General features: G+C 34.2%; 1 protein-coding gene across 2 annotated transcripts in view; it reads left to right on the forward strand.

Annotated features, from left to right (window-relative positions):
- NAALAD2 (N-acetylated alpha-linked acidic dipeptidase 2) overlaps nt 1-24,410 on the forward strand; it is a 55,835-nt gene that overhangs the window by 24,230 nt on the left and 7,195 nt on the right. Inside the window, exons 9-18 of one of the 2 annotated variants that reach the window (XM_050755525.1) lie at nt 2,664-2,749; nt 3,031-3,150; nt 3,256-3,338; nt 7,352-7,415; nt 8,509-8,576; nt 12,713-12,804; nt 14,860-14,950; nt 16,760-17,024; nt 20,542-20,623; nt 21,511-21,603. In XM_050755525.1, coding sequence (XP_050611482.1) covers nt 2,664-2,749; nt 3,031-3,150; nt 3,256-3,338; nt 7,352-7,415; nt 8,509-8,576; nt 12,713-12,804; nt 14,860-14,950; nt 16,760-17,024; nt 20,542-20,623; nt 21,511-21,603 — 1,044 coding nt within the window. Of the gene's footprint in view, nt 1-2,663; nt 2,750-3,030; nt 3,151-3,255; nt 3,339-7,351; nt 7,416-8,508; nt 8,577-12,712; nt 12,805-14,859; nt 14,951-16,759; nt 17,025-20,541; nt 20,624-21,510; nt 21,604-24,410 lie in introns of those variants that run through there. The other variant, XM_050755526.1, reaches the window with a different exon arrangement.

A 24,410-nucleotide genomic window follows, 5' to 3' on the forward strand; every position in this document is an offset into this window, starting at 1 on the left:
AGCATGGCATGATCAGAACTTCAAGAAGTTTGATTTGCCTGAAATGTGATGGGAGAGAAAAATGTAATACTGATAAATCAGAGTGCATATAACTGTTTTTATTAAACCAAAAGTATTGAATCAGTCTTGTTTGCTAACAATTTACCCTTAACTATGTGAATTTGGATTCTCAGAATATTTTTTTAGTTTCTGTAAGATTTCTTTTATTCCAGAAATTTTAAAGTATTAGAAGTCCAATTTCCTTGTTTTAAAATAAGTTTATAAATGTTTGATTTATATGTGTTTATCTCTATAATTCAATCAGAACAGTGTTCTTTTAATTTAAGAGACTATTATCTTATTTGCTTATACCCTCCAGAGAAAGGAAAACATAACTTATTCAATGAAAGGTAAAGCCCTTTCTGATTTATAAGCAGAAACATATAGACAGAGAAAACATATAACTTCAGTTCTACACTTTTAGTAACAATTAAAGAGTAAACTCAAAAACATAAACATTCCTAGGTCTAGATATAAAATAGCCGTGCTCCTTCAGTGTGAGCACAGAATTCTCTATTGGTTAGAACTCAAAGTGGACAAATACACAAACAACAACAACAACAAAACTAAAAGCTAGATTCTCTCATGTCTCACCTCAGAGAGATCTCGATAATCCATTAATCCATTTACAGATATTATCAAATGACAAGACATAAAGGCAAACTCCAAATCATTGCTGCCACCAATGAGGAATAACTTAATCTGCCCTGAGCAATGCGGAAACATAAAACACAACATCAGTAGAGAAAAAATAAAGCTAGGGATACAGAGTATCAGCAAAGTTAAATTTCTTCTGTTGCTTAGAATTTACATGTGAGAGCCAAAAGAAGATATGAAGAATTGATTTAAGCTGCCCATACCTGGTTCTGCAAAATGAATCCATTGTACCTCAAAGTGGAACCTCCAAAAATCTTCCACAGTGAGGAAAGGAACACAAACATTCACTAGACAGATTGTGCATTTCAGTGGAATTGAATTATTTGCATTACTTTCATATTTCTACAAGTTAACTTCTTTCTCTACAGAGCTGTAAAATAGTCTAGTTAAGAACACTGACAGGTAAAGGTGACCATAATGAATGGATGAGCCAAAGTTTTTCCCAATTTTTCCTTACAGGATTATATTCATTTATTTCACAAATATTTCTTGAGCATTTCCTATGCCCCGGGCACCATTCTGGGTTCTGGTGATTCTGCAGTGAACAAAGCAGGCAAAATATCTCCTCCTTGTGGAGACTCCATTCTGGAGTTCAGTTTATTTGAAACGTGATAAAGTAATAATGGGACAAATATATATTCTTCTGGAGCTCAAAAATACTAAAAACGAGAAAGACATAGGTTTAAAGATGGAGATGTGCTTCTTTGAGAATCTTAGCAGATAGCCTATGTTTTTGTTTAGACTAATATCAATTTTTTTCATTCCTCATATGTTGCATTTTTCTTTACTTGATTTTTTTCTGTTAATGACACAATACCAATGAATTTAGGTTTCTTACTAATCATATATTTAAGGCCCATATTTTTAGAAACACATGCTAAACAATATTTCTTCTTTTCTGCTATTAATTTTCATCTGTCAGTAGCAAAAAGAAATCATTTACTTAATGCCTTAAAATGAAAAAAAAATACCCATCGATTAGTTTTCCTCTGAGGTAATCTTAGTTGAATATTGCGAATGGATTAAATATCAGAAGCACAGTATACTTTTGGTGGGGGTGGGGGAAGCCAGAATTTGTTCTTAACAATATACAAGTTTCAGGGTCTTATTCGTTCTTCCATCACAAACTAGAAACAACTGCGGTCTCCCTACCCTTAGAATAAACTATGATTAATTTTGTTCTCTTGGGGAAAACTAGCATTTTCCCATGTCATCTTGGATTCATAAAATGTGTGTGACACTTTTTTTTTCTGTCTGGCTGAGCTTGATTGTATTTTCCCTTGTTTTCTAATTCAGTTGATGTAACTCATGAATGAATATTTAAAAGCCTGACCCAAATCAGAATCAACAATCATGGCCTAGAAACATTTCATTATGTAGTTGTGCATTTTAGCAGGAGTTTCCCAAATTCTCATTTAACAACAGAATTTTTTATGTTTTTTATAGGTGGCACTAAGCCAGCTTTTAAACTTACTTATCATTTCCACAATCATGAAGAAAATTACTGAACCTAGGATTTAATATAAACAGATACATTCAAATAATATGCTTATACTTCTTTCTTTATTACATAATGGGCTGTCTTCTTTGTTTTCATAATTAACTGGGGTATATTTTTACATTTTAGAATAAATATTGAAGACATTTTGAATAATAGAATATTTTGAATTTTAAATAGATAACAATTTAGCTATGAGAAAATAACATAAAATAGACAGCTTTTAAAATTTGACTTCAAGGCGCATACTTAGGTGCTTAGAAGTAAATTTGCATAATGTCTGTACCTTACTTGCAAATGCTTCAACAGTGTTAACAATTATTGAATTTAGGTAGTAGAGATATGAGAATTCATTATGCTATTGCACAGCTTTTTATAATAAAGCACTATTATGAAGATAGTTTTTAATAATGAAACACTGTAAAAAAACATAATTTGCTATACTAATTTATTCCTTTTAAAATTCTAGGAAGGTTAGAATGCATGTTCATAACATCAATAAAATTACAAGGATTTACAATGTAATTGGAACTATCAGAGGATCTGTGGAACCTGGTGAGTCAGATAATTTTTTTAAAACATTTTGTTTCTACAAAAATTAAAGAGTAAGTAAAGATAAATTGTAGGCAACAATTGATGTGGGTTTTTTTGGCTGATTTGAAACTGCTAAATTTTGAGGAAAACTGGTACAAGTCTAAAAGAAGATTTTACTTTATAGTGTTTCTCGTCTTCTATAGAGGAAACTCAAGCAAGATAATTTTTATTTTAAAAACATAAATCACAAATATTTATAATGTATTCAAAGTTGTAGATTTTTTGAACATAATATTTTCCAGACAGGTATGTTATTCTGGGAGGTCACCGGGACTCCTGGGTATTTGGAGCTATTGACCCAACCAGTGGGGTTGCTGTTTTGCAAGAAATTGCCCGGAGTTTTGGAAAACTGATGAGTAAAGGTAAACAACCTTTCTTTCCTAGATGATGACAAAAAGTGACTTGCTTAATTTTCTTTTATTTTTTAGGCAGTTGTACCTAACCACCTGTGTTAACAATACTTACAGGCTGGAGACCTAGAAGAACTATCATTTTTGCCAGCTGGGATGCAGAAGAATTTGGACTTCTGGGTTCCACAGAATGGGCTGAGGTAAATAAGACAAAGAAGGTTCTTCTTATTATTTTTTTTGGTCAACAGGGAACAAATATGTATGTATCTCAGGATGATCAAAATACATTCCATTACCTAATATGGTTTTGATTTGGAGAATGACTCAAGAGAATTTAAGAAGTAGTTTGTTTTTACTTTCACATCACTTTGGCAATAACCTCTCATTACTAGGCTACAAACAAATGTATTGTGTCTGGTCAAAATATTTTAGTTGCCATTTGTATTTGTTTTATTAAAAAATACGTAAAATCACTAAGCTCAAAATAATCAAAATTAGCAAGATGTTTTTGATAAGAGAATTAACATATCTAAAAACTGATACAGATGCTTAGAGCTAATTTTCACGTTTTTGAAGTTTCTGTAGAGTTCTTCCATCTGACAAAATATAAGATGTTCTATTAAGATGGCCATATATTGACTATATTTTCACATTTACAGATTCCATATAAAATGGCAACCATAAGTATACTTTAGCATTTACAACAGATAGGTGCTTCATTGTTAAGTATAAAGTGATAATTCTGTGAATTGAATTACTTTAATAAATTGACCTGTTTTACAATTTCAGAGGTAGGTTTTTTTTTCTTCACATATGATTGATTGTCATTTGTCACTGACTCTTAATTATTTATATTTAAGTGTCTCTCCTAGGGCCCTTTACTTTCAACTTCTTCTTTTAGTCTCTCTGTCAAGTAATCTCTAAGTTCCTAAATGTAAAAGGTAAGCATATACATTTTTTTAACTTTTATTTTAAGTTCAGGGGTACAAGTGCAGGTATATTCCATAGGTAAACTGTGTCATGGGATTTTGCCATGCTGTTCAACAACTCTACAAGCTGATTTCTCTAGTTGGCATATCCTGCCTGCCTTGACCCAGTGGTAAACTTTTACTTTTTCTGTAAGACTAAGTTCAATAAACACACAATTTGTGATCACATCTCTTCTAGAAGAGTGTTATCATGTATTAACAGCAATAATAATTGCAATATTAATTCTATTGAGCTTTACAGTAGCTATGTGATTTGCCCATTTTAACTCATTTAACCCACACAGTAAGTGATCAATAAATGTTGGCTCCCTTCTCTCTTCATCTTTACTTCTCCCCTAACTTCACCTAGTTTTTCACATGTATATCATTTTGAAAGTTATTTGAAAAACTATTTTAAAAACTAGGTGAAGAGAGAATTTTGAAAAACCTGGTTTGAAATGTTAAACCTATAACTCAAATGTAGTAATTTTTCAGACTCTATGAAACTAATATTGTGATATTACTAGTGAAAGATTATTTCCTCACCCAGGTATGAAGCCCAGTACCCACTAGTTATTTTTCCTGACCCTCTCCCTTCTCCCTTCTCCCACCTTTGAAAGTCCGTAGTGTGTGTTGTTCCCCTCTATGTTTCCATGTGTTCTCATAATTTAACTCCCACTTATAAGGGAGAACATGATATTTATTTTTCTGTTTCAGCATGAGTTTGCCAAGGATAATGGTCTTCAACTCCATCCATGTCCCTGCAAAGGACATAGTCTCATTAGATTTTATGACTGTCTAGTATTCCAAGGTGTACATGTACCACATTTTCTTTATCAAGTCTGTCATTGATGGATATTTAGGTTGAATTCATGTCTTTGCTATTATGAATAGTGCTGCAATGAACATATGTGTGTATGTGTCTTTATATAGAATGACATATTCCTTTGGTTATATACCCAGTAATGGGATTGCTGGGTCCAGTGGTATTTCTAGGTAGGTGCACTACATAAGTATTTACCTGCCCTCCTCCATCTGCTATTTATCATTTATAAGTCCAGATTTTATAGAGCTGTTTTAAAATATGGTGTACCTGTCTTGCCCTTGTGTTCAGTTTTAAAAATGCTTTCCGGCCGGGCACGGTGGCTCACGCCTGTAATCTCAGCACTTTGGGAGGCCGAGGCGGGCGGATCACGAGGTCAAGAGATCCAGACCTTCCTGGCTAACACGGTGAAACCCCGTCTCTACTAAAAATACAAAAAAAAAAAAAAAAAAAAAAAAAAAAAATTAGCCAGGTGTGGTGGCGGGCGCCTGTAGTCCCAGCTACTCAGGAGGCTGAGGCAGGAGAATGGCGTCAACCCGGGAGGCGGAGCTTGCAGTGAGCTGAGATTGCGCCACTGCACTCCAGCCTAGGCAACAGAGCGAGACTCCGTCTCAAAAAAAAAAAAAAAAAAAAAAAAAAAAAAAAGGCTTTCCTCCTAACTTATTTTCTCTTACATTAGTTTAAAATACTATGATAGGAATAATATGAATCAAACAAATATAGAGGGAGTAAAAATCCCACTCACAGTTACTTGTCTGGTATCACTTATCCTTTGTTGATTACATTTACACTGCAAATTGTTATTTTTCACATTGGTATTATTAATATGCATTTTGAAACTGTAACATTAATTTGATGAATCAAATTTTATTAGTTCAGGTCATTATCTTTTTCCTCCTGCCCCTCTGGTGCGTCAGGTCATTTGCTTTTAGAAACATGTGATTTAGAAACATGTGATTTCTCGTGATACATATATAAACACACATAAACACATGCATCTGTTTTTTAAATTTTTCAGCAGCTGAACATAAAGAAATGTAATATATAAAATAATAAAAATGCTTTGCATTAATTTATAAACATGTGCATTAAAAGGCAATTTCAATACACTTTTCCAGTTTTGTGCCAGGTTTTTGATTATATTCAGTAGCATGCTTACCTTCTTTAAATACACGTGAGGAATCTTCTTCATTTTTGCTATAAATCTGTTATAATGGAAATTCTTATTTTATATTTCTCTGTAATGGAGTCAACTATCACCTGGCCTATGCAAGCCAGTGAAAAGAGGTAAAGTTTTTTTTGTGTGCCATAACCACACACAGCTTTAGATGTTTTTACTAAAACATATTTTATAAAGCTAACAAGCTAGAGAGAGAGGTGGAGGGCTCTCAGTATGTTCCTCTTTGTGTGTAAGTGCATTAGTCTTGCTTTATCTTTCTTGAATCTGTGTCTGTGTGTGTGTGTGAGAGAGAGAGAGAGAGCGAAAGAGAGTCTTGTTTTTGTCCTAATGTGTGCCTCCTCTCTTTCTAATTTTTTGTCTTTGTTTTTTGTTCACTTCTCCATATACATAGTAAATATAAACAAATGGAAATTTTCTATTTCTTACTTTTGGAATGATAAATTTACTTGGGTATCCCCTCTATAAATGGATCTCAGACTTCAATGTATGCAAAAGTCAATTGCCAGTTATATCTATTAGAAAATACAGATTTCCAGCCCGGCGCGGTGGCTCATGCCTGTAATCTCAGCACTTTGGGAGGCTGAGGTGAGCAGATCACCTGAGGTCAGGAGTTCAAGACCAGCCTGGCCAACATGGTGAAATCTCGTCTCTACTAAAAATATGAAAATTAGCCAGGCATCGTGGCACATGCCTGTAATCCCGGGTACTTGGGAGGCTGAGGCAGAAGAATTGTTTGAACCTGGGAGGTAGTGGTTGCAGTGAGCTGAGATCGTCCCACTGCACTCCAGCCTGGGCAACAGAGTGAGACTTTGTCTCAAACATAAAATAAAATAATAAAATACAGATTTCCAGGCCCCACTTTTAGCCTCACTGTGAGTTCTTATTCAGTAGATCTAGGGCAGGGCCCTAGAATATAGGAGCCACATCCCTGCATATTCTGATGCAGGGAATCAAGGAACCACACTTTGAAAATATTTTCTTTTTCCTTAGGGCTCTCTGCTATTTCTGTAAACAGTAGCTATTGCTTCAGAGTAACCTTAATTCTTATATTAATTGCATAATTGTTGTTAACCAACTGGTTTTCTGCATTTTCTCAGAAATTATGGTCACAGACGAATATAGCTATTTAATTCTGAAAGATACTTGTAAACCGCTATTTCACAAAATTAATTTGCTTATTTTGTTGACATTTTCACAACTGTAAGTAATGTGAATTAAGTAACAACTTTGCTTCAACTGTAGGAGAATGTCAAAATACTCCAGGAGAGAAGCATTGCTTATATCAACTCAGATTCATCTATAGAAGGTAAATTTTATTTCAATTTGAAGTAAAATTTTCAGAAAGGAAATTTTATTTCAAGTAACTTTTACTTATTGTTGAGTAGTTTACCATCCATTAAGCCTATAAATTCTAAATTATTAAGCACCTCAGATATCCCCTTCCTATGAGATGCCTCAGTAATACCTTTATTTTTCATTTTACCACAGAGAAAATAATTAGGATTCATATGAATTGATATCATTCATAACTAAGCTATTGCTTTTAATTTCTTTGACATATTTACTATTTGTTTATATTAAATTACTGCTTAAAACTCTAGTATTAACCACATATTTTCACAATGAAGATATTAATAGAATTTGGCTAAAACAGTTCAGAAGAAAGATTTTACAGAATATTCTGTCTAGAAATATTTCCTGTATTCGTTGTAACAAATTTGAAGTAAGTGTACTCACTCCTTTTGAACTACAAACTCCCTTTCAATCTGGCTCAGGATCCTCTGAGCCCAGGAGTGTAAGAGAGACCCTGACTCTCAAAGAAAGAAAGAAAGAAAGAAAGAAAGAAAGAAAGAAAGAAAGAAAAAAAAACTGATCTGGATTGTCTAGGCCAACAGGACATGATTTCTGATTAGCACTACTATGGAGACAGTATGATTCAGAAAATGAAGAGATTTGTGTCTCTAGGCTTTCACTGTATTGTGATTATTTCTAAATAAATGTCAGAGCATAATAATTACTGACATGGCTTTGTCTAATATCTTGATATATACTATTGCATAGAATGAAACAAGTAAAAAATTAATGCTACAGACTTACCACTTCCTTTGCCAAAGTGCCCCTAAGAAATGCTGCCATAAGGATGACCCTTATAATCACTGTGAGAGCTGCTGCCTTAGCAACCAAAGTCCACCAAGACCTTCTTCTATTCAAAATATATGGGGCAGCCTCTCTTGCTCCTGAAGAACTAGTTCCACCCTGTTTTATTCTTTGGGAATAAAATCTTTGATTTGAAGATCATTATATCTTGTTTAAAATTAGAAAATAAAGTTAGAATTAATCATAAACGGAATTTTACTTAGAAGTATGAAATAATACTCTGTGTCTTATTTATTTTTCAGGCAATTATACTCTCAGAGTTGACTGTACACCCCTTCTTTACCAATTAGTGTATAAACTGACAAAAGAGGTATATAAAGAGATGTGTCTTCATATGTTTTCTTTTGAATGGATAAATGAATAACATGTGTTCCCACCCAAATGAATGGTACTTATTTTTAAGCTGGTGAGAGAACACGATTGAATCATATAAACAAGTCATAACAAAATCTTTAATATGCAATTTACCTATACGACATAAGATATTATCACCAGCTTCTTTGTTCTAGTAATAGTTCTTATTAGTAATTGTGTAAACAGTTGTAACATGTATTTATCTGGCAGAGGTATTTGATATAGCAGAAAGAACACTGAGCTGGAATAGAAAAGCGTATGGTTCAAAAACTGTCTTAGCTACTCTTTCATTCATTCAACAAATATTCATTGAGTGGTCACTATATGTCAGGCTCTATAAAATGAATTATAGCAGCAATAGTGATAAAGGGACAAGGTCACTGAATTCTAACACTCTGTAATCTAGAGAGGACACAGACTGGTAAATGAGGAATTAGAGTTCACTGGAATATTTGATACTATATATAATGGAGAACAGTTATGGAATAGAGGATATTAAATCCTGGGGCTGGGGGAAGTTGAGGATCATAAGAGGAAGTTTGCAGAGTCACTGATGCTTCTGTCAAATGAAGGGATGTAGAAGTAAGGGAGAGGACATTCTAAGCAGAGGACACAGTATCTAAAAAAGATGTGGAAGTATAAAAGAATATATTTCCTGATCTGAAGGGAGCTCAGCATGACCCAGCCAAAGGCATTGGTGGGAAAGATGGCAAGAAATGGGGTATAACCAATGGGCCAAGGAATTCAGAAATCTATTATGGAGAAATCATTAAAGAATTTCTAACAAGGTTGTTCATTGTTTTATGTCAGTGTAGTGAGTACATTAAGTAATTGCAAGTCTAAAGGCAAAAATGGAAATAATTCTGCAGGCTTGCTAATCTCCCAGTAATTTATAAATATTAAATGAGTTATAGATATTTTTAAAACTCTAAAATCTAAAGGACTCTGAATCTCTAAAACTTATATAATCTACTCATTTAATATCTGTGAACATCATTTAAATAGTTCCTTGCCAAAGAATTTACCTGTGGAAATGTTCGCTTCAAGGTCAGCCTTAGATAGCAATACGAAGTAGATATCATTTCTCTCTGGGTACTATTAATACTTCCTGCCTTAATCTTACCCCTCTCTTTTTACTGTTCATGTCTTTAAAAACTAGTTTTCCAAATGAAACTCCTCTCATTTTCCTCATCACAATGCTGTCACCATCTTGGGTAGCTGATGTCTTTGATCCTTTCATTGGAATGTTCCATAAAAGCATCTTATCTAAAAGCGAGTTGAAAAGAAAATCTTTACTGAGAGAACCCTTTTTGGAGCAGGAATTTATGATTTGTGCTGTCCTAGAGAGATGACCCCTGTCCTTGATGTCAGGAATGATAAGAATTTGGTAGTTGATAAGGGAGAAGTTGACGTCTATGCCCCTTTGTACAAAGATAAATGCTTATCTGTGGGCATACTAAGACCCAGTAGACAAAGAAGACTTGTTTTTACTCTCCTGTGAACTGATTATTACAATTTTATTAATCCCTAGTGCGTGTTAGCACAAATAGTCAAGCCATATTGGTGATGTGAGGATAGGGTAGGGATGAGAGACAAGGCTGAGCTTGGAGGGAAGGGCAGCTGCTTGATGGAGCAAGAAATGGGGCAAAGTGCTGCTAAATAAGAGGAGGGCTATCAATTCTGACAGTGCATATAGCTGAGGTAAGACTGATCTAGCCGCGTGTGGTGGCACACGCCTATAGTTCCAACTGAGGCAGTAGGATCACCTGAGCCCAGGAGTGTAAGCCATAGAGAGACCCTGACTCAAAAAAAAAAAAAAAAAAAAAAAAAAAGGAAGAAAGGAAAGAAGAAGAAAGAAAGGGGGGGGGGAGAGAGAGAACGGAAGAGAGAAAGAAAGAAAGAAGGAAGGAAGGAAGGAAGGAAGGAAGGAAAGAAAGAAAGAAAGAAAGAAAGAAAGAAAGAAAGAAAGAAAGAAAGAAAGAAAGAAAGAAAGAAAGAAGAAAGAAAGAAAGAAAGGGGGGAGAGAGAGAACGGAATAGAGAAAGAAAGAAGGAAGGAAGGAAGGAAAGAAGGAAAGAAGGAAGGAAGGAAGGAAAGAAAGAAAAAGAAAGAAAGAAAGAAAGAAAGAAAGAAAGAAAGAAAGAAAGAAAGAAAGAAAGAAAGAAAGAAAGAAAGAAAGAAAGAAAGAAAGAAAGAAAGAAAGAAAGAAAGACCGACCCGGATTGTCTAGGCCAATGGGACATGATTTCTGATTAGCACTACTATGGAGACAGTATGATTCAGAAAATGAAGACGATTTTACTGGGAATTCAATTCAAGCAGGATCTAGGAACCGGAACAGAATCTCTCTCAACCATTGCAAATTGGCAGGAGCAGAGTAGAGAGCAGAACCCAGTTAGCTGGCTAGAAATGAGCAGAACATCTCTGCAGCTGCCTCATGTTGGTGGGGAAGGGTGTGGAGTGCCAAGACTATTTCTAAGCTGTGGACCCTCTATGCAGTGATAAAGTATCATCTCATTCATGCTAAGCTAAGGGCAAGTGACCACTTCCCAGCCCTACCATTACTCTATGGAAGGGGGCGGATTCACCACTGTTACCTTCTACTTGAACGCTGATGAGGGCTTGTGTTATCAGTAAACACAACACATTCGTGCCTCTGAATAAGTGGGATGAGATTGAAACAGGGAAATTGTTCAAAAACATGTGCCAATAGCCAACATCTTTATTAAATCCTCCTAAATTTAATTGCCATTTTCTCAGAAAGGCCTTACCTGGAGACATATCTATCTCTCATCCCCACATCTCTTTATAGCACTTTGATATTTTCTTTTGAACTGCTTATTATAATTTTATATTACAAAATTTGTTTGGTGTGTGTATCCCCAATTAGATTTCATTGTGAGGTCCCAGAGGGTAGAGACTATGTCTCCATTTCCGCATCTCTACTGAGGTCAGTGCTTGGTAAATATCCATAAAAACATTTTTAAGAATAGTGAAACAGAAGTTAGAATAACCAACTCTATCTAAAGGCCAGAGAAAATATCAGATGTTTATGTTCAGAAAGTTACCATTATCCCCATTTTCACAGGTGAAAAGACTAAGGTTCAAAGAGGGGAAGCAATATACCAAGTTATAATGCTTTCACAGTTACTTAAGTAGCGTCTGCCTTGGGTCTATTTTTGAGCAAATCAGGGTTATAAACAAACAAGCAAACAAAATATAGTCAATATGTGTAGTAGTCTAGATATAAAATAGATGAATTTGACTCCACAGTCCACAGTCCACAATGTTTTCACCACATGGCTCTGCTCTTCTTAGAGTGTCAAAAGACAAGGCAAGTATAAATTTGTAAATGTACATTTAATGAAAGGAATAAAAATATGACACTTGTGACATCATGTTGGTGCTCAACATGATGAGCACCACACACACACACACACACACACACACACACACACAGGAGCTCTTAAAATTCCTAAGTAGAAATCTGAGGTTATATAGAGCTTTTTTTTTCTTTAATCCATAAAATTTTAACTTTGTTTAAACATAATAAGACTGTCTAAAAGAAGAGTCCTTGCACTAACCCCTGCTGCCCTACAAAACCAAGACTTACAGGTTAAGAAGCTGAGCTTGAAATTATGTCACCTCTATTGTTCTGAGACCTCTTTGTAGGTCTTCTTAGGCAAAAATAATTTACAAAAGCAAATGTTATATCTGAAGTTTTCTCCAGTGTCTTCCCACTAAAAGAAATCTAAGCTGCCAGACATTAAAATGGCGTTTGTAAAAATTTTAAGTTCTATTTAAAAGTTTACCAAAATAAGTAGGCAATTACACCTTAGGGATATGGCAAAATTACCAACACAGGTAGGCATCATGAATAAAAAATAATTTGGGCTAGATTTATTTCTTGCCATTTGCAAAAAGATAATTTTTCTATAAATAAACATATATACATGTGTACATATATGTACATACATATATGTACATACGTCATTAAAAGTAGAAGTTGATGACAAATAATATATAGTTTTATTTTGGCATAAATGTAGTTGCTTCTACCCCTAATTTCCAGTATTTGATTTCTCTTTCTAGATCCCCAGCCCTGATGACGGGTTTGAGAGTAAATCACTGTATGAAAGCTGGTTGGAAAAAGATCCTTCACCTGAAAGTAAAAATTTGCCTAGGTAAGTTACTGGTGTGCACCTTTTCTACTGTAGGATAAATTATAAATTCCGCTCTGCCTCTTGTTTCTCCAAACATGAAATTCTCAAGCGTTTCATCAATAATTTGAATCAGAAAGGATACTAAAGAATTCCTGGCTGAGCACGGTAGCTCATGCCTGTAATCCTAGCACTTTGGGAGGCCAAGTCTGGTGGATCACCTGAGGTCAGGTATGTGAGACCAGCCTGGCCAACATGGCAAAACCCTGTCTCTACTAAAAATACAAAATTAGCCGGGTGTGGTAGCAGGCGCTTGTAATCCCAGTCACTCAGAAGGCTGAGGCAGGAAAATTGCTTGAATCCGGGAGGAAGAGGTTGCAGTGAGCCAAGATCGTGCCATTGCATTCCAACCTGGGCAACAAGAGTGAAACTCCATCTCAAAAAAAAAAAAAAAATTTTCTGTCTAGTTTTGTTTTGCTGATTAGCCAGCACGTGAAATCTTTCAGCCTGTATTAGAGCACAAATAGACCTAGTTTTGCAAATTTTTAGTTGAAATAGTTTCACTACATTATTAGCCATTAGTTAGCATTCTTGCATAAAATTTCATTTAGTTATGTATTAGGTGTATTAATATATAACTTCAGATGATAATGATGAAATAAAAGACAAATGCTAGATTATTTGCTTGTACATTTATTAAGGAGCATTATCAATAAACACCAAATTGTGTCTTTACCTGTGATTTAGAATTTATATGAATATTATTTTATTTTGTACGTCTTCTCATTCATGCTACAGCAGCTTTCTTAAATTTATTTTATATCTATTTGTTTTTATTTTCTTTTTTCTAAACATTATGTAATAAAAAGTATATATTTGTTTTCTACTGCAATGCCATTTCTAATACAGACTGAGCATTCCTAACTCAAAAATATGAAATCTTAAGTGCTCCAAAATCCAAAACTTTTTTAGCACCAACATGATGTCCCAAGTGGAGAATTCCACACATTATAGTACTTAACACAAACTTTGTTTCATGCACAAAATTACTTAAAATATTATGTAAAATTAAGTTCAGCCTATGTATATAAGATATATATGAAATATAAATGAATTTTCTGTTTAGACTTGGGCCCCAACCCCAAGATATCTCATTGTATATATGTAAATATTCATAGTCTGAAGAAAATCTTAAGTCCAAAATACTTCTGGTCCTAAGCATTCCATGTGGGATACTCAACATGTACAAGCAAATAATAGTAACAGTTTATAGCTTTATTCCTCATTTCAAATTGGTCTTGTGAAAGTTTGAATGTGGGTCCATTATAAAAGTTTCACATGCCAATTCAATAAAAATAGTAAAATACAAAAATGATTTTTAAAATATTGAAGAGGTCAGTCTCAAAAACACATCTACTAATCTAATAGTTTGGAAATATATAGTTATGTTATTAATGCACATGCAATTTTATATTCTGTTTTCATGACTTACCATTATTTTACTAAAAATTTTTCATGTCTTACATCTTATTTATGTATATGCATATATATGTGAGGGACAGATCAACAGATAGAGGTTTCCTAATCATATGAAAAGAAATAAATTATAATTAGATTTATTTCTAAAATGAAACAAAGCACATTTAGATACTTCATGATTTTAAAATAGACTTTTGTGGCAATTTTCTTACTAGATGATAGTTCCCTGAGGGCAGGGCCCACGTCTTCGTTGTTTTGCCCTCTAAACAAAAATGTAAATGCTGAAAATATGATGGAGAGCATCATCACCAGATGCAGTCTTTAGTGGCACGGCCCAATTCTTGTTATAGGTTGGTGCAAAAGTATTTGCAGTTTTTGCCATTACTTTTAATTTTACAGCAGTTTTCCTGCAGATTATGGGAAAATGTCTTGAGGGTGGTTGACCTTTTCTAAATTCTTGTAAATGTAACATATAATTCCTTGCTATTCTTGGGACAGGATTCCTTGTCCCATCTATTTAAACTTTGTATCATTTACCTATTTATGCGTGTGTGTGTGTGTGTGTGTGTGTGTGTGTGTGTGTGTGTGTATTGCATCTAGAATCAATAAGCTGGGATCTGGAAGTGACTTTGAAGCTTATTTTCAGAGACTTGGAATTGCTTCAGGCAGAGCCCGTTACACTAAGAATAAGGTAAGCCACTTTATCATTTTGAATATATAACATTTCATCTATAGTCCTTTAGCAAAGAATGTCACTGAGTTGTTTGGCACCAGACACCTGGTGGATATGGCCTGGGAAGAATTCCCAGGGATAGAGATAGACTGCATGTCCCTTTCCAGATGAACAAGGAAGTAATTTGAGTAATTTTGTGAAAATTTCATTGTTAGGGTTAATCAAAGAAATGATAATTCACAGAGTAATGCCAGACACTTAGCTGGGTATCAGAACCAAGCAGTTCACATCCTTTTCCTGATATGTCAGAAAACTCTCATTCTCTAGACTAGTCTTGCAGGCTCTGATGTACTTTTCATGAGGAAGAATGCAGTTGAACATATTTTGGTCAAGAGGAGCATTAGGGTAAGATTCATTATGGTGGGTAGCTCCTCTTCATATTCCCACTTCTGCCTGTCACCTGAGTCAAGGGCTCTTGGTTGGGAAATACAGCAAGTTTCTCTTTTAACTCGATCCCCTTTTTTGCTCTGCACTGACTGGTTTGCACCTCTGTCACACAGATATCCTGATGATATGCAAGTACTTGGATATAACCAACATATATCATCTTTGCTCATCAATGCTATAAATTATTTCATAAACCAAATTGAAGATTACAGTAGCAGACACAGATTTGTCATAGATTTTAATCAATCTTCAAATCATAATTGCAATACACCTAAATTTTGCTTGCCCATTATATGTATATCACTTGCAAATCTGACTATTCAGAATACAATAAAGAACAAAGAAATAAAAGCAACTCCAGATTAACCCAAAATAGATAGATAAACTCAGAATACTAACATTCATTACACTTAATACATAAAAGATATGTTTTAACTCTTTTTCAAGGCCTGTTCACTTTTATACTCTGTCTTCTGTAATTGGATCAAAGTTATCTAGTTTCTAAGACCACTTTAGATTAGAAGCAGACAATTAGATAGAAGGAGAAGGACTGATATGGGGATTGCTTTTTCGTGATACTAAAAGCAGTAAGAACGATAGCCCTATAAAAAGATGGCAAATGGTAAAAACTAAAATTACAATAGGCAAACCGAAGAACTAAAAAGAATATTTATACAGGATACTACTATGTAATAATTCATATTCATAATGGTACCCTTAATTATGTAATAAAGTTTAAATGACATTTAGATATACACTGTTTGGGAAGGAAGGGAAGTTACTTTAATAAATCATCCTTAAGTTGTATACTTAGCTGGCCAGAACCTTTTTTTAACCAATCAATTGATAGATAACTTTGAACTATGCTGAGGTGCAATTTGAATATGTATTCCCTAATTTTAGTTATCGAAAATTGTATCGAAGATACAATTTTAGTTATCTTCTTCTTCTATCGAAGAAGAAGAATGTTCAAGGTGTAGCATTTTGAATGAAGTTTACATAAATTATAAAACAAATAATGAGAAAAAATTTAAAATCAGTGAATATTTGGCTATGGTGTTTTCATTATTAGCATTTTGCCTCATTGTGATAAAACTCAGGGTGTTATATGGTTGTATTTTTTCTTTTTCATTTTTCTTTTTTTTTTTTGGATTTTTAGTAGAGAAAGGGTTTCTCAATGTTGCCCAGGCTGGTCTTGAACTCCTGAGCTCAGGTGATCCTCCTGCCTCGGCCTCCCAAAGTGCTAGGATTACAGGTGTGAGCCACCACACCTGGCTGGTTGTATTTTTTTCTATAGTTATTTTTATGCTTACATAAAAATATTATAATGTGAATATGTAATGTTTATTTATACTTGCCTCCCTCCACTTTTTTTTTCAGAGAACAGATAAGTACAGCAGCTACCCAGTGTACCACACAATTTATGAGACATTTGAATTGGTAGAGAAATTTTATGACCCCACATTTAAAAAACAACGTTGTGTGGCTCAATTACGAGGAGCACTGGTATATGAGCTTGTGGACTCTAAAATCATTCCTTTCAATATTCAAGACTATGCAGAAGCTTTGAAAAACTATGCAGCAAGTATCTATAATCTATCTAAGAAACATGACCAACAATTGAGAGACTATGGAGTATCATTTGGTAAGAAATATTTGGGCAGATATTTTACAATCTTTAATTTGGAGCTTTAAAATATTATCTCCTATGATGATCAATGCATATTGTTTCATCCTAGAATACATATTTGCCTTACTTATTTTGACTTCTACACAAAAACTTTAAACAAACACTTATTAAAGAATCTGATTTAATCTGGCATGTATAGAATGAATCCATTATGGCTGAGTTATTACCACAAACATTGGGATGGTAAACATTTTTCCTATATTATGGCCTTTAAAAACATTTTTACTGGTCAGGCGCAGTGGTTCACGCCTGTAATCCCAGCACTTTGGGAGGCCAAGGCAGGCGGATCACGAGGTCAGGAGATTGAGACCATCCTGGCTAACATGGTGAAACCCCGTCTCTACCAAAAACACAAAAAATTAGCCGGGCGTGGTGGTGGGCGCCTGTAGTCCCAGCTACTCCGGAGGCGGAGGCAGGAGAATGGTGGGAACCCAGGAGGTGGAACTTGCAATGAGCCGAGATCATACCACTGCACTCCAGCCTGGGCGACAGAGGGAGACTCTGTCTCAAAAAAAAAAAAAAAAAAAAAATTACTGTCATAGAAACAGTATTAGAAAAATGTAACATGATTTGTAAAAGATTGAGAAATAGAGAAAGCCACAAATTCTATTACATACATGTTTTTATTATCAACAATGTGATTATTACTGCATATATCTTTTAGTATTTGTCTATATGAAACTTTTTTTACATGGTTATAAGCATTCTTTTCTTTTATTAATGACTGTTTAGTGGTTGTTCTTCTGCACTGTGCATCTCCTATACAGCAAGGATGAATCATAATGTAGTGTATGTAGTAGCATTGAGGATTGAGTTTGGAAACGGTTTGCCTGGTTCAGATACTAGCTTTATCATTTCTTCATTGTGTGACCTTGGGAAAGTTACTTAACTTCTCTATGTGTTAGCTTTCATACAATGAAAATATAAAAAAGAATATATCAACATATCATGTTTCAGAGATCATTGTGGAGATTCAGTTTGATAGTATATAGAAGCTGTGGTGGGTGGCGCTTACTGTTCATTAAATGTTACCTATTATTACTGTTTTATTACAACCATTGTCTTTTATTATTCTGGGGGCACATATTTTAGTATATACCCAAATTATCAAATATGCACTGAGTTTCTACTGTGTACTAAGTACTATGTTATTACCTAGGAGATATAAGTGTGTACAAGGCTTGGTCATAGTTCTAAGAAAGCTTAAAGTCTAACACGAGGAAGAAGGCAATATGTAGATAATAGGTTATTATGGGGATATGTAGAGAGTACTATAAGAATGCAGAGAATGGGTATGGAATAGTAAGGACTTCTGAATATTACTATATAAAGGATTAGTAATCTTTATATAATATGATTATAGAAAGGATTAGCAATTACAGCAAGTCTAGAAAAAAATGGTCTAGAAAAAAAATGAAGCAAATAAAATGTGTTTATATCAATACAATTGGCGTAGCTCTGCAATGATGGGGGAAATAAGGGGAGATAAAACCAGAGAAATAAGCAGAGCCTACAGCAAAATGGACATTCGTAGTTCTGTGGCTATTCAGCAGCCAGTTGTCTTCCTAAATGCCCTGATTTCCTTTTGGTGAATGATGTCTTATCAGTTTTTGTAAGTCAGGGTCCAATTAAGAGACAGAAACTACACAGTTACAGTGGAAGGGCTCGCTTTATACAAGGTTAATTCCTCTACCTACTTACTTTCTTAGAGGCCTGGTTTGATCTGTTAATGCCTTTCCCTGTCATATTTTCAAAAATCACCATTACTGTTGGTGACTATCCATTAGATTAATTCTTCTTATAGCTTTTCTATTTCAAAAACATTTCTTCTGCCAGATGTGCCCCACTTCCTTCACAATCAAAATTCTTCATTTAGTGCCAGGCAAAAACAGTTCCTGAGAAAATGTATTAGTGTAGGAATGAAGGTATGATTAATGAATGAATGGATAAATGAATACATAATCTACACTGTCTATGGTTTTTTTTTTACCTCTCACTAGCCAGTCCACTGTGCTGTGTTATGTCCTTTCTACTCTAGAAAAATTGCTCTTGTCAAAGTCCTCATTGACATGTGTCACTAATCCCAGGGACACGTTTCAGTTATCTGTCTTGACTTCTGTCCTGGATTTGAAATTTAAAATGCTGTCTTCAGCATTCTTTTCTCATAGTTTCTATTGCATCTATTATTACATTATTTGGTTTGAACATGGCTTAAAAACAACAATTAAAACTTAAGGAAAATCTAGGACCAAAAGACTAGGACTAAAATCTGGGACTAAAAAGGTTTTTAAAAATACTGAATATACTTATACCGAATGTACCACCTACTAGCTAAAGCATTTAGAGTTCAGGATTTCCATTAGGTCAGACCTAATAGAAATTAGGTAATAGAAATAGAAATAGAAATCCTTTCCATTAGGTGTTACCTAATAGAAATCCTGAGCTGTAAGTGCTTTATCTATAAAATGAGTATCGTTATCTCCTGATTTGCTTGTACCACAGGATTGATGCAAGCAACAAATCAATAATGTATGTTTAAAGTCCTGTGTAGCAAATATGGAAAATAATAAATACATTGTTGTAATAAAAATATAATATACAGTCACCCCTCTATATCGGTGAGTTCTGCATCCACATATTCAACCAACTGCAAGCCAAAAAGAATCAGAAAAATAAATCCACTAAGTTTCAAAAAAGCAAAACTTAAATTTGAATTTGTTGTGCTCTGAGCACTACATTGAATCCACATGAATGAAGTGATATATAGTCATTTTATTAGGCATTATAAGTAATCTAGAGATGATTTAAAGTATAGGGGAGGATGTATGTAGGTAACAGGCAAATACTATGCCATTTTATATAAGGGAGTTGTTTCCATGGAATACGGTATCAGCAGGGCATCCTGGAACCCAGGCCCCACTGATAGTGAGGTATGACAGTACTGAGAACCGAATTACTTTTCGTAGAAGTATTGTGAATTAAAGAAGAGTTTGACAAGACCAAATCTGATCCTCTTTCTCAGTCTCTGGATATATGTTTGTCACAGGTTGCCTGTTGAACAAGATCTCAAATACACTACTTAAAAACAAAAATTGATATTTTTTTGCCCTGTAATAATTACAGAATCATACCTTAGCATAGCTGTATCCAGTGTCTAGCATATAGTTGTTGTCCCAATGAATGAATTAATGAATGAATGAATTCTGGGTTTGTAGTAAATTATGGGTTAAGGAGTTATTTGTGTCCTAGATTTTTGAAAGTTATTTTCTTTAAGAAAGAATTTTACCATTTTTTGTTTTCATACAATATTTCTTTGTTATATTCTACTAATTTTCATGGATCTGCAAGAAGACTCAGTACAAAAATGGCTTCAACATCTATGTGGTTATATCAATCTGGAACAGGGAGGGTGGGAAAGCGAACCTCTGAAATACGAGCTAATTTCTCTTCTGCTTTTCTATTTTTAAAAAAGACTCCTTATTTTCTGCCGTGAAAAACTTCTCAGAGGCTGCTTCAGATTTTCATAAACGACTTATACAAGTTGATCTTAACAAGTAAGTTTCAAATCCCTACTTAAAAAAAAAAAGCTATCTGGTTACTAGAATGAACTGTTTTCATTCATATTAGTTTGTAATATATTTTACAAGTCTTTTGTTCAGTACTCCTATGTACCTGTTTAGAAATTTTTTCATTGATGAGGTTTTTTTGCATTTTATTTAATTTATTGCCACTTTCAGATTGAAAATAGTTTCAAAGTATATTCAAAGTAAATACCATGTAACAAGCATAAATTTATCCACAAATGTGTCCATGTCACATTTGTTTTTTCAGATGTAATCAGAATAAACTTTGCCACTTCCCATATTGGAAGAAAGCTATAAGTAGTTTTAAGGGACCTCATTCTCCTTTGGATTGTAGGGGAGCCCAGGGAACTTATTCAGCTCCCCAAATGGATAGTCTGAGTGTGAAAAGGGATTCCCTATCCATTGCGTGCAGCTATCTCTTACCCTCCTGACAGACTTCTGAAACCTTCATTCACTCTTTGTTGTCCAGCCTTTATCTGCTCCTTTCTTCCGCAGTAGAACTGAATGACTTATCAGGAATAACTTGATAGCTCACTTTGTCTACCTTTCCAGGAGGCCTGGCTATCCTCCTAGAAAGAAGTATAGAATGTCTTTGAGTTCTTTTTGATTGGTGTGTGATCTAGAAATATGTAACAAACGATTTCCCATTAGGTCTCTCTGCTGACTGTAAATATTAGAAGGATGACCCTGCTATTGTTTGTGGCTCACCATGTAAAGTATTACTGTGTTAATATTCATTTTGTTAAAAATTGATCAATTTTAGAAATTTATTTTCCCAAGCCTTGTTTTTATTTAATATTATTTTGAAACACGATTCTGCGGTTTGGGTTATAATTATGTATATGTTCTTCTCAAAGTCCCATTGCAGTGAGAATGATGAATGACCAATTGATGCTCCTGGAAAGAGCATTCATCGATCCTCTTGGTTTACCAGGAAAGCGGTTCTATAGGTAAGGAAACAACAGGTGCCAAATACATCACTGTGACCAAAACCAGCATACCTAAAGTTGGCTTTAAACCAATGCCATTAGATGGGTGAAAGACAAATATGTATACTCTAGGGAATTTGGGTAAGATTGTACATCTGATAATAGTATAATACATATTAGAAAAATAAATTTCATATTGTTTATTGCTTTGCTGTAAGTGAAAATGGTAAAGGCTAGTTGAAAAAGAACTCGAACAAAATCTTCAAACTGTAGAATCTTAAAGGGAATTTTAGAGCTCATCTAGTTCAACCTTCTCATAAATCCTTTTTATAGAATCTCAGATAGTTATCCAGTCTCGGAATCTTTTAGTGATGAGAAGCTTACTACTGCATGAGGAAGCCCATTTCACTTTATGAAAGGTCTAATTATTAGAAAGTTTTCTCCATAAAGATTTAACATCTATTTTCCTCTTTGAGTTTGTTCTATTAAAGTCAAATAAGTCTAGCTCTATTTCCATATAATATTTTAGGTTTTGAGATGGTTCTCAACGATGGTTAGATTTCATTTTTCAGCTTTATGATGGTGCAAAGGCAATACACATTAAGTAGAAACCATACTTCAAGTACCCATAAACCACTCTGGTTTTCATATTCAGTGTAGTATTCAATAAATTACATGAGATATTCAACACTTCATTATAGAATAGGCTTTGCGTTAATTTTGCCCAACTGTAGGCTAATGTAAGTGTTTTGAGCACACTTAAGGTAGGCGAGGCCAAGCTATGATCTTTGGTAGGTTAGGTGTATTAAATGCATTTTTGACTTGTGATATTTTCAGTTTATGATGGTTTTATCAGAAAACAACTCGTTAAATGACGAAGCCTCGGTATTCTATTTTCCTTTCTGTATCTCTACATCATGTTCTCTTTCAGTATCTTGGTTGCCTCCCTTTGGATGATCACTATTTTCTCAAGGGCCTTCTTAAACAGTGGTTCTCTGGTGGAAATTATAAAGGTCCTAGCATTCAAGGCCAGAAAATCTATATCGTATTTTCTATATTCTAGTTCACTTGCAGATGGGTGATTTAGAGCAAGTAACTTCTAGGGTTTTCCCATCCGAATTAAGATGATGATAATTGCTACTTTGCAAAGCTATTTATCATCAAACAATATGCAAAAAAGGTCTATATGTTACCTTTCCTATAAATGTTAATGATTAATATTAACATTTAGATAATTACAAGCACAGGCTTTTGGAACCCAGCTCTGCCACATACTTCATGTGACCTGGAAAAATTATTTCTCTAAGCCTCAGATCCCTCAGCTACTAAGTGGAAATTATAATTGCTTTTACCCAATAGGTCTGTAGATTTAAGGCATGTAGAAGATTTAGCTCAAGACGGATGCACTCAATAAATGGCAGCTATTTTTATAAATAATAAGAACACAAATGTTTGTTTCTTCATTGATACAAATGAAATAGCAATGATCAATTATTTATAAGAATCAAACAAAAGCCGAAAGCAATATCTACAGTGTTTGTTAGTCCTCTCAGGTGTTATTATTCTCTTTATATATTTATTTTTTATTTATAAGAAAAAATCTATATTTTGTCATTATTTGAAAAACTCAGGCTCTATAGAATCACATAGAATAAAAAGGACCAGTGCTTCTTCAGCATTCCCCCCTACTCCCTACACCCAGTTCTGTTATTCTCTTCAGAGAACTCAATGTAAAGAGTTTGGTGTAAATTTTAATGCATTTATATACATGTTTATCTATGTAGTCAGCCCTCTGTATCTGTGAGTTCCACATCTGTGGATTCATCAACTGCAGATAGAATATATTTGAAAAAGAAAAAAGAATGGTTGTGTCTGTACTGATTTACAGACCTTTTTTGGGTCATCTGTTTACCTAAATATAGTAAACAACTATTCTATTTGCATAGCATTTACATTGTATTAGGTGCTGTAAACAATCTAGAGCTGATTTAAAGTATCTGGGAGGACTTGTATAGGTTATATGCAAATAATAAGCCATTTTATGTAAGGGACTTGAGCATCCTTAAATTCTGGTATCCAAGGGGGATCCTGGAACCAATCCGCCATGGATAGTGAGGAGTTACTGTATATAGTTCCATATACATTTACATATACATATTACATTTACATACTATATATTGCAAATATTTGCATAAAAATGCACACAACACACACATATAAACACATTTATATTTACATAAACATCTGTTTACATATATTTACACAAATTTACATAATCATTTATATTTACACGTATAAATATGTCAACCTGTTTATGTCTACATAAATAATGTATGGGACCACACATTATTTTATAATTTTATTTTTTTCCATAAGAATATATCTTAGGCTGGGCAAGGTGGCTCACACTTGTAATCCCAGCGCTTTGAGAGGCCGAGACAGGAGGACTGCTTGAAGCTGGGAGCTCAAGACCAGCCTGGGTAACACAGCGAGACCCTGTTTCTACAAAAAAGTTTTAAAAGTAGCTGGTGTGGTGGTGCATGCAATCCTAGCTGCTTGGGAGAGTAAGGCAGGGGGATTGCTTGAACACAGGAGCTCAATGTTACAGTGGAGCTAGGACCATGCCATTCACTCCAGCCTGGAGGATCTCTAAGACTTTTCAATTTTTTTTTAGAGAAAAGATTTGACTCTTGTGCAAATATGTATCTACCTCTTAGTTTCAGATTAGATTTTTCCACAATTATTTCCTATTATGAAAAATACTGGCATTGTATGGATGTCCTTGTATCCTATTTGAACATTTGTTAATATTAACATATGTTAATATG

Source organism: Macaca thibetana, chromosome 14, assembly GCF_024542745.1.
Source record: "Macaca thibetana thibetana isolate TM-01 chromosome 14, ASM2454274v1, whole genome shotgun sequence".
Classification (NCBI taxonomy): domain Eukaryota; kingdom Metazoa; phylum Chordata; class Mammalia; order Primates; family Cercopithecidae; genus Macaca; species Macaca thibetana.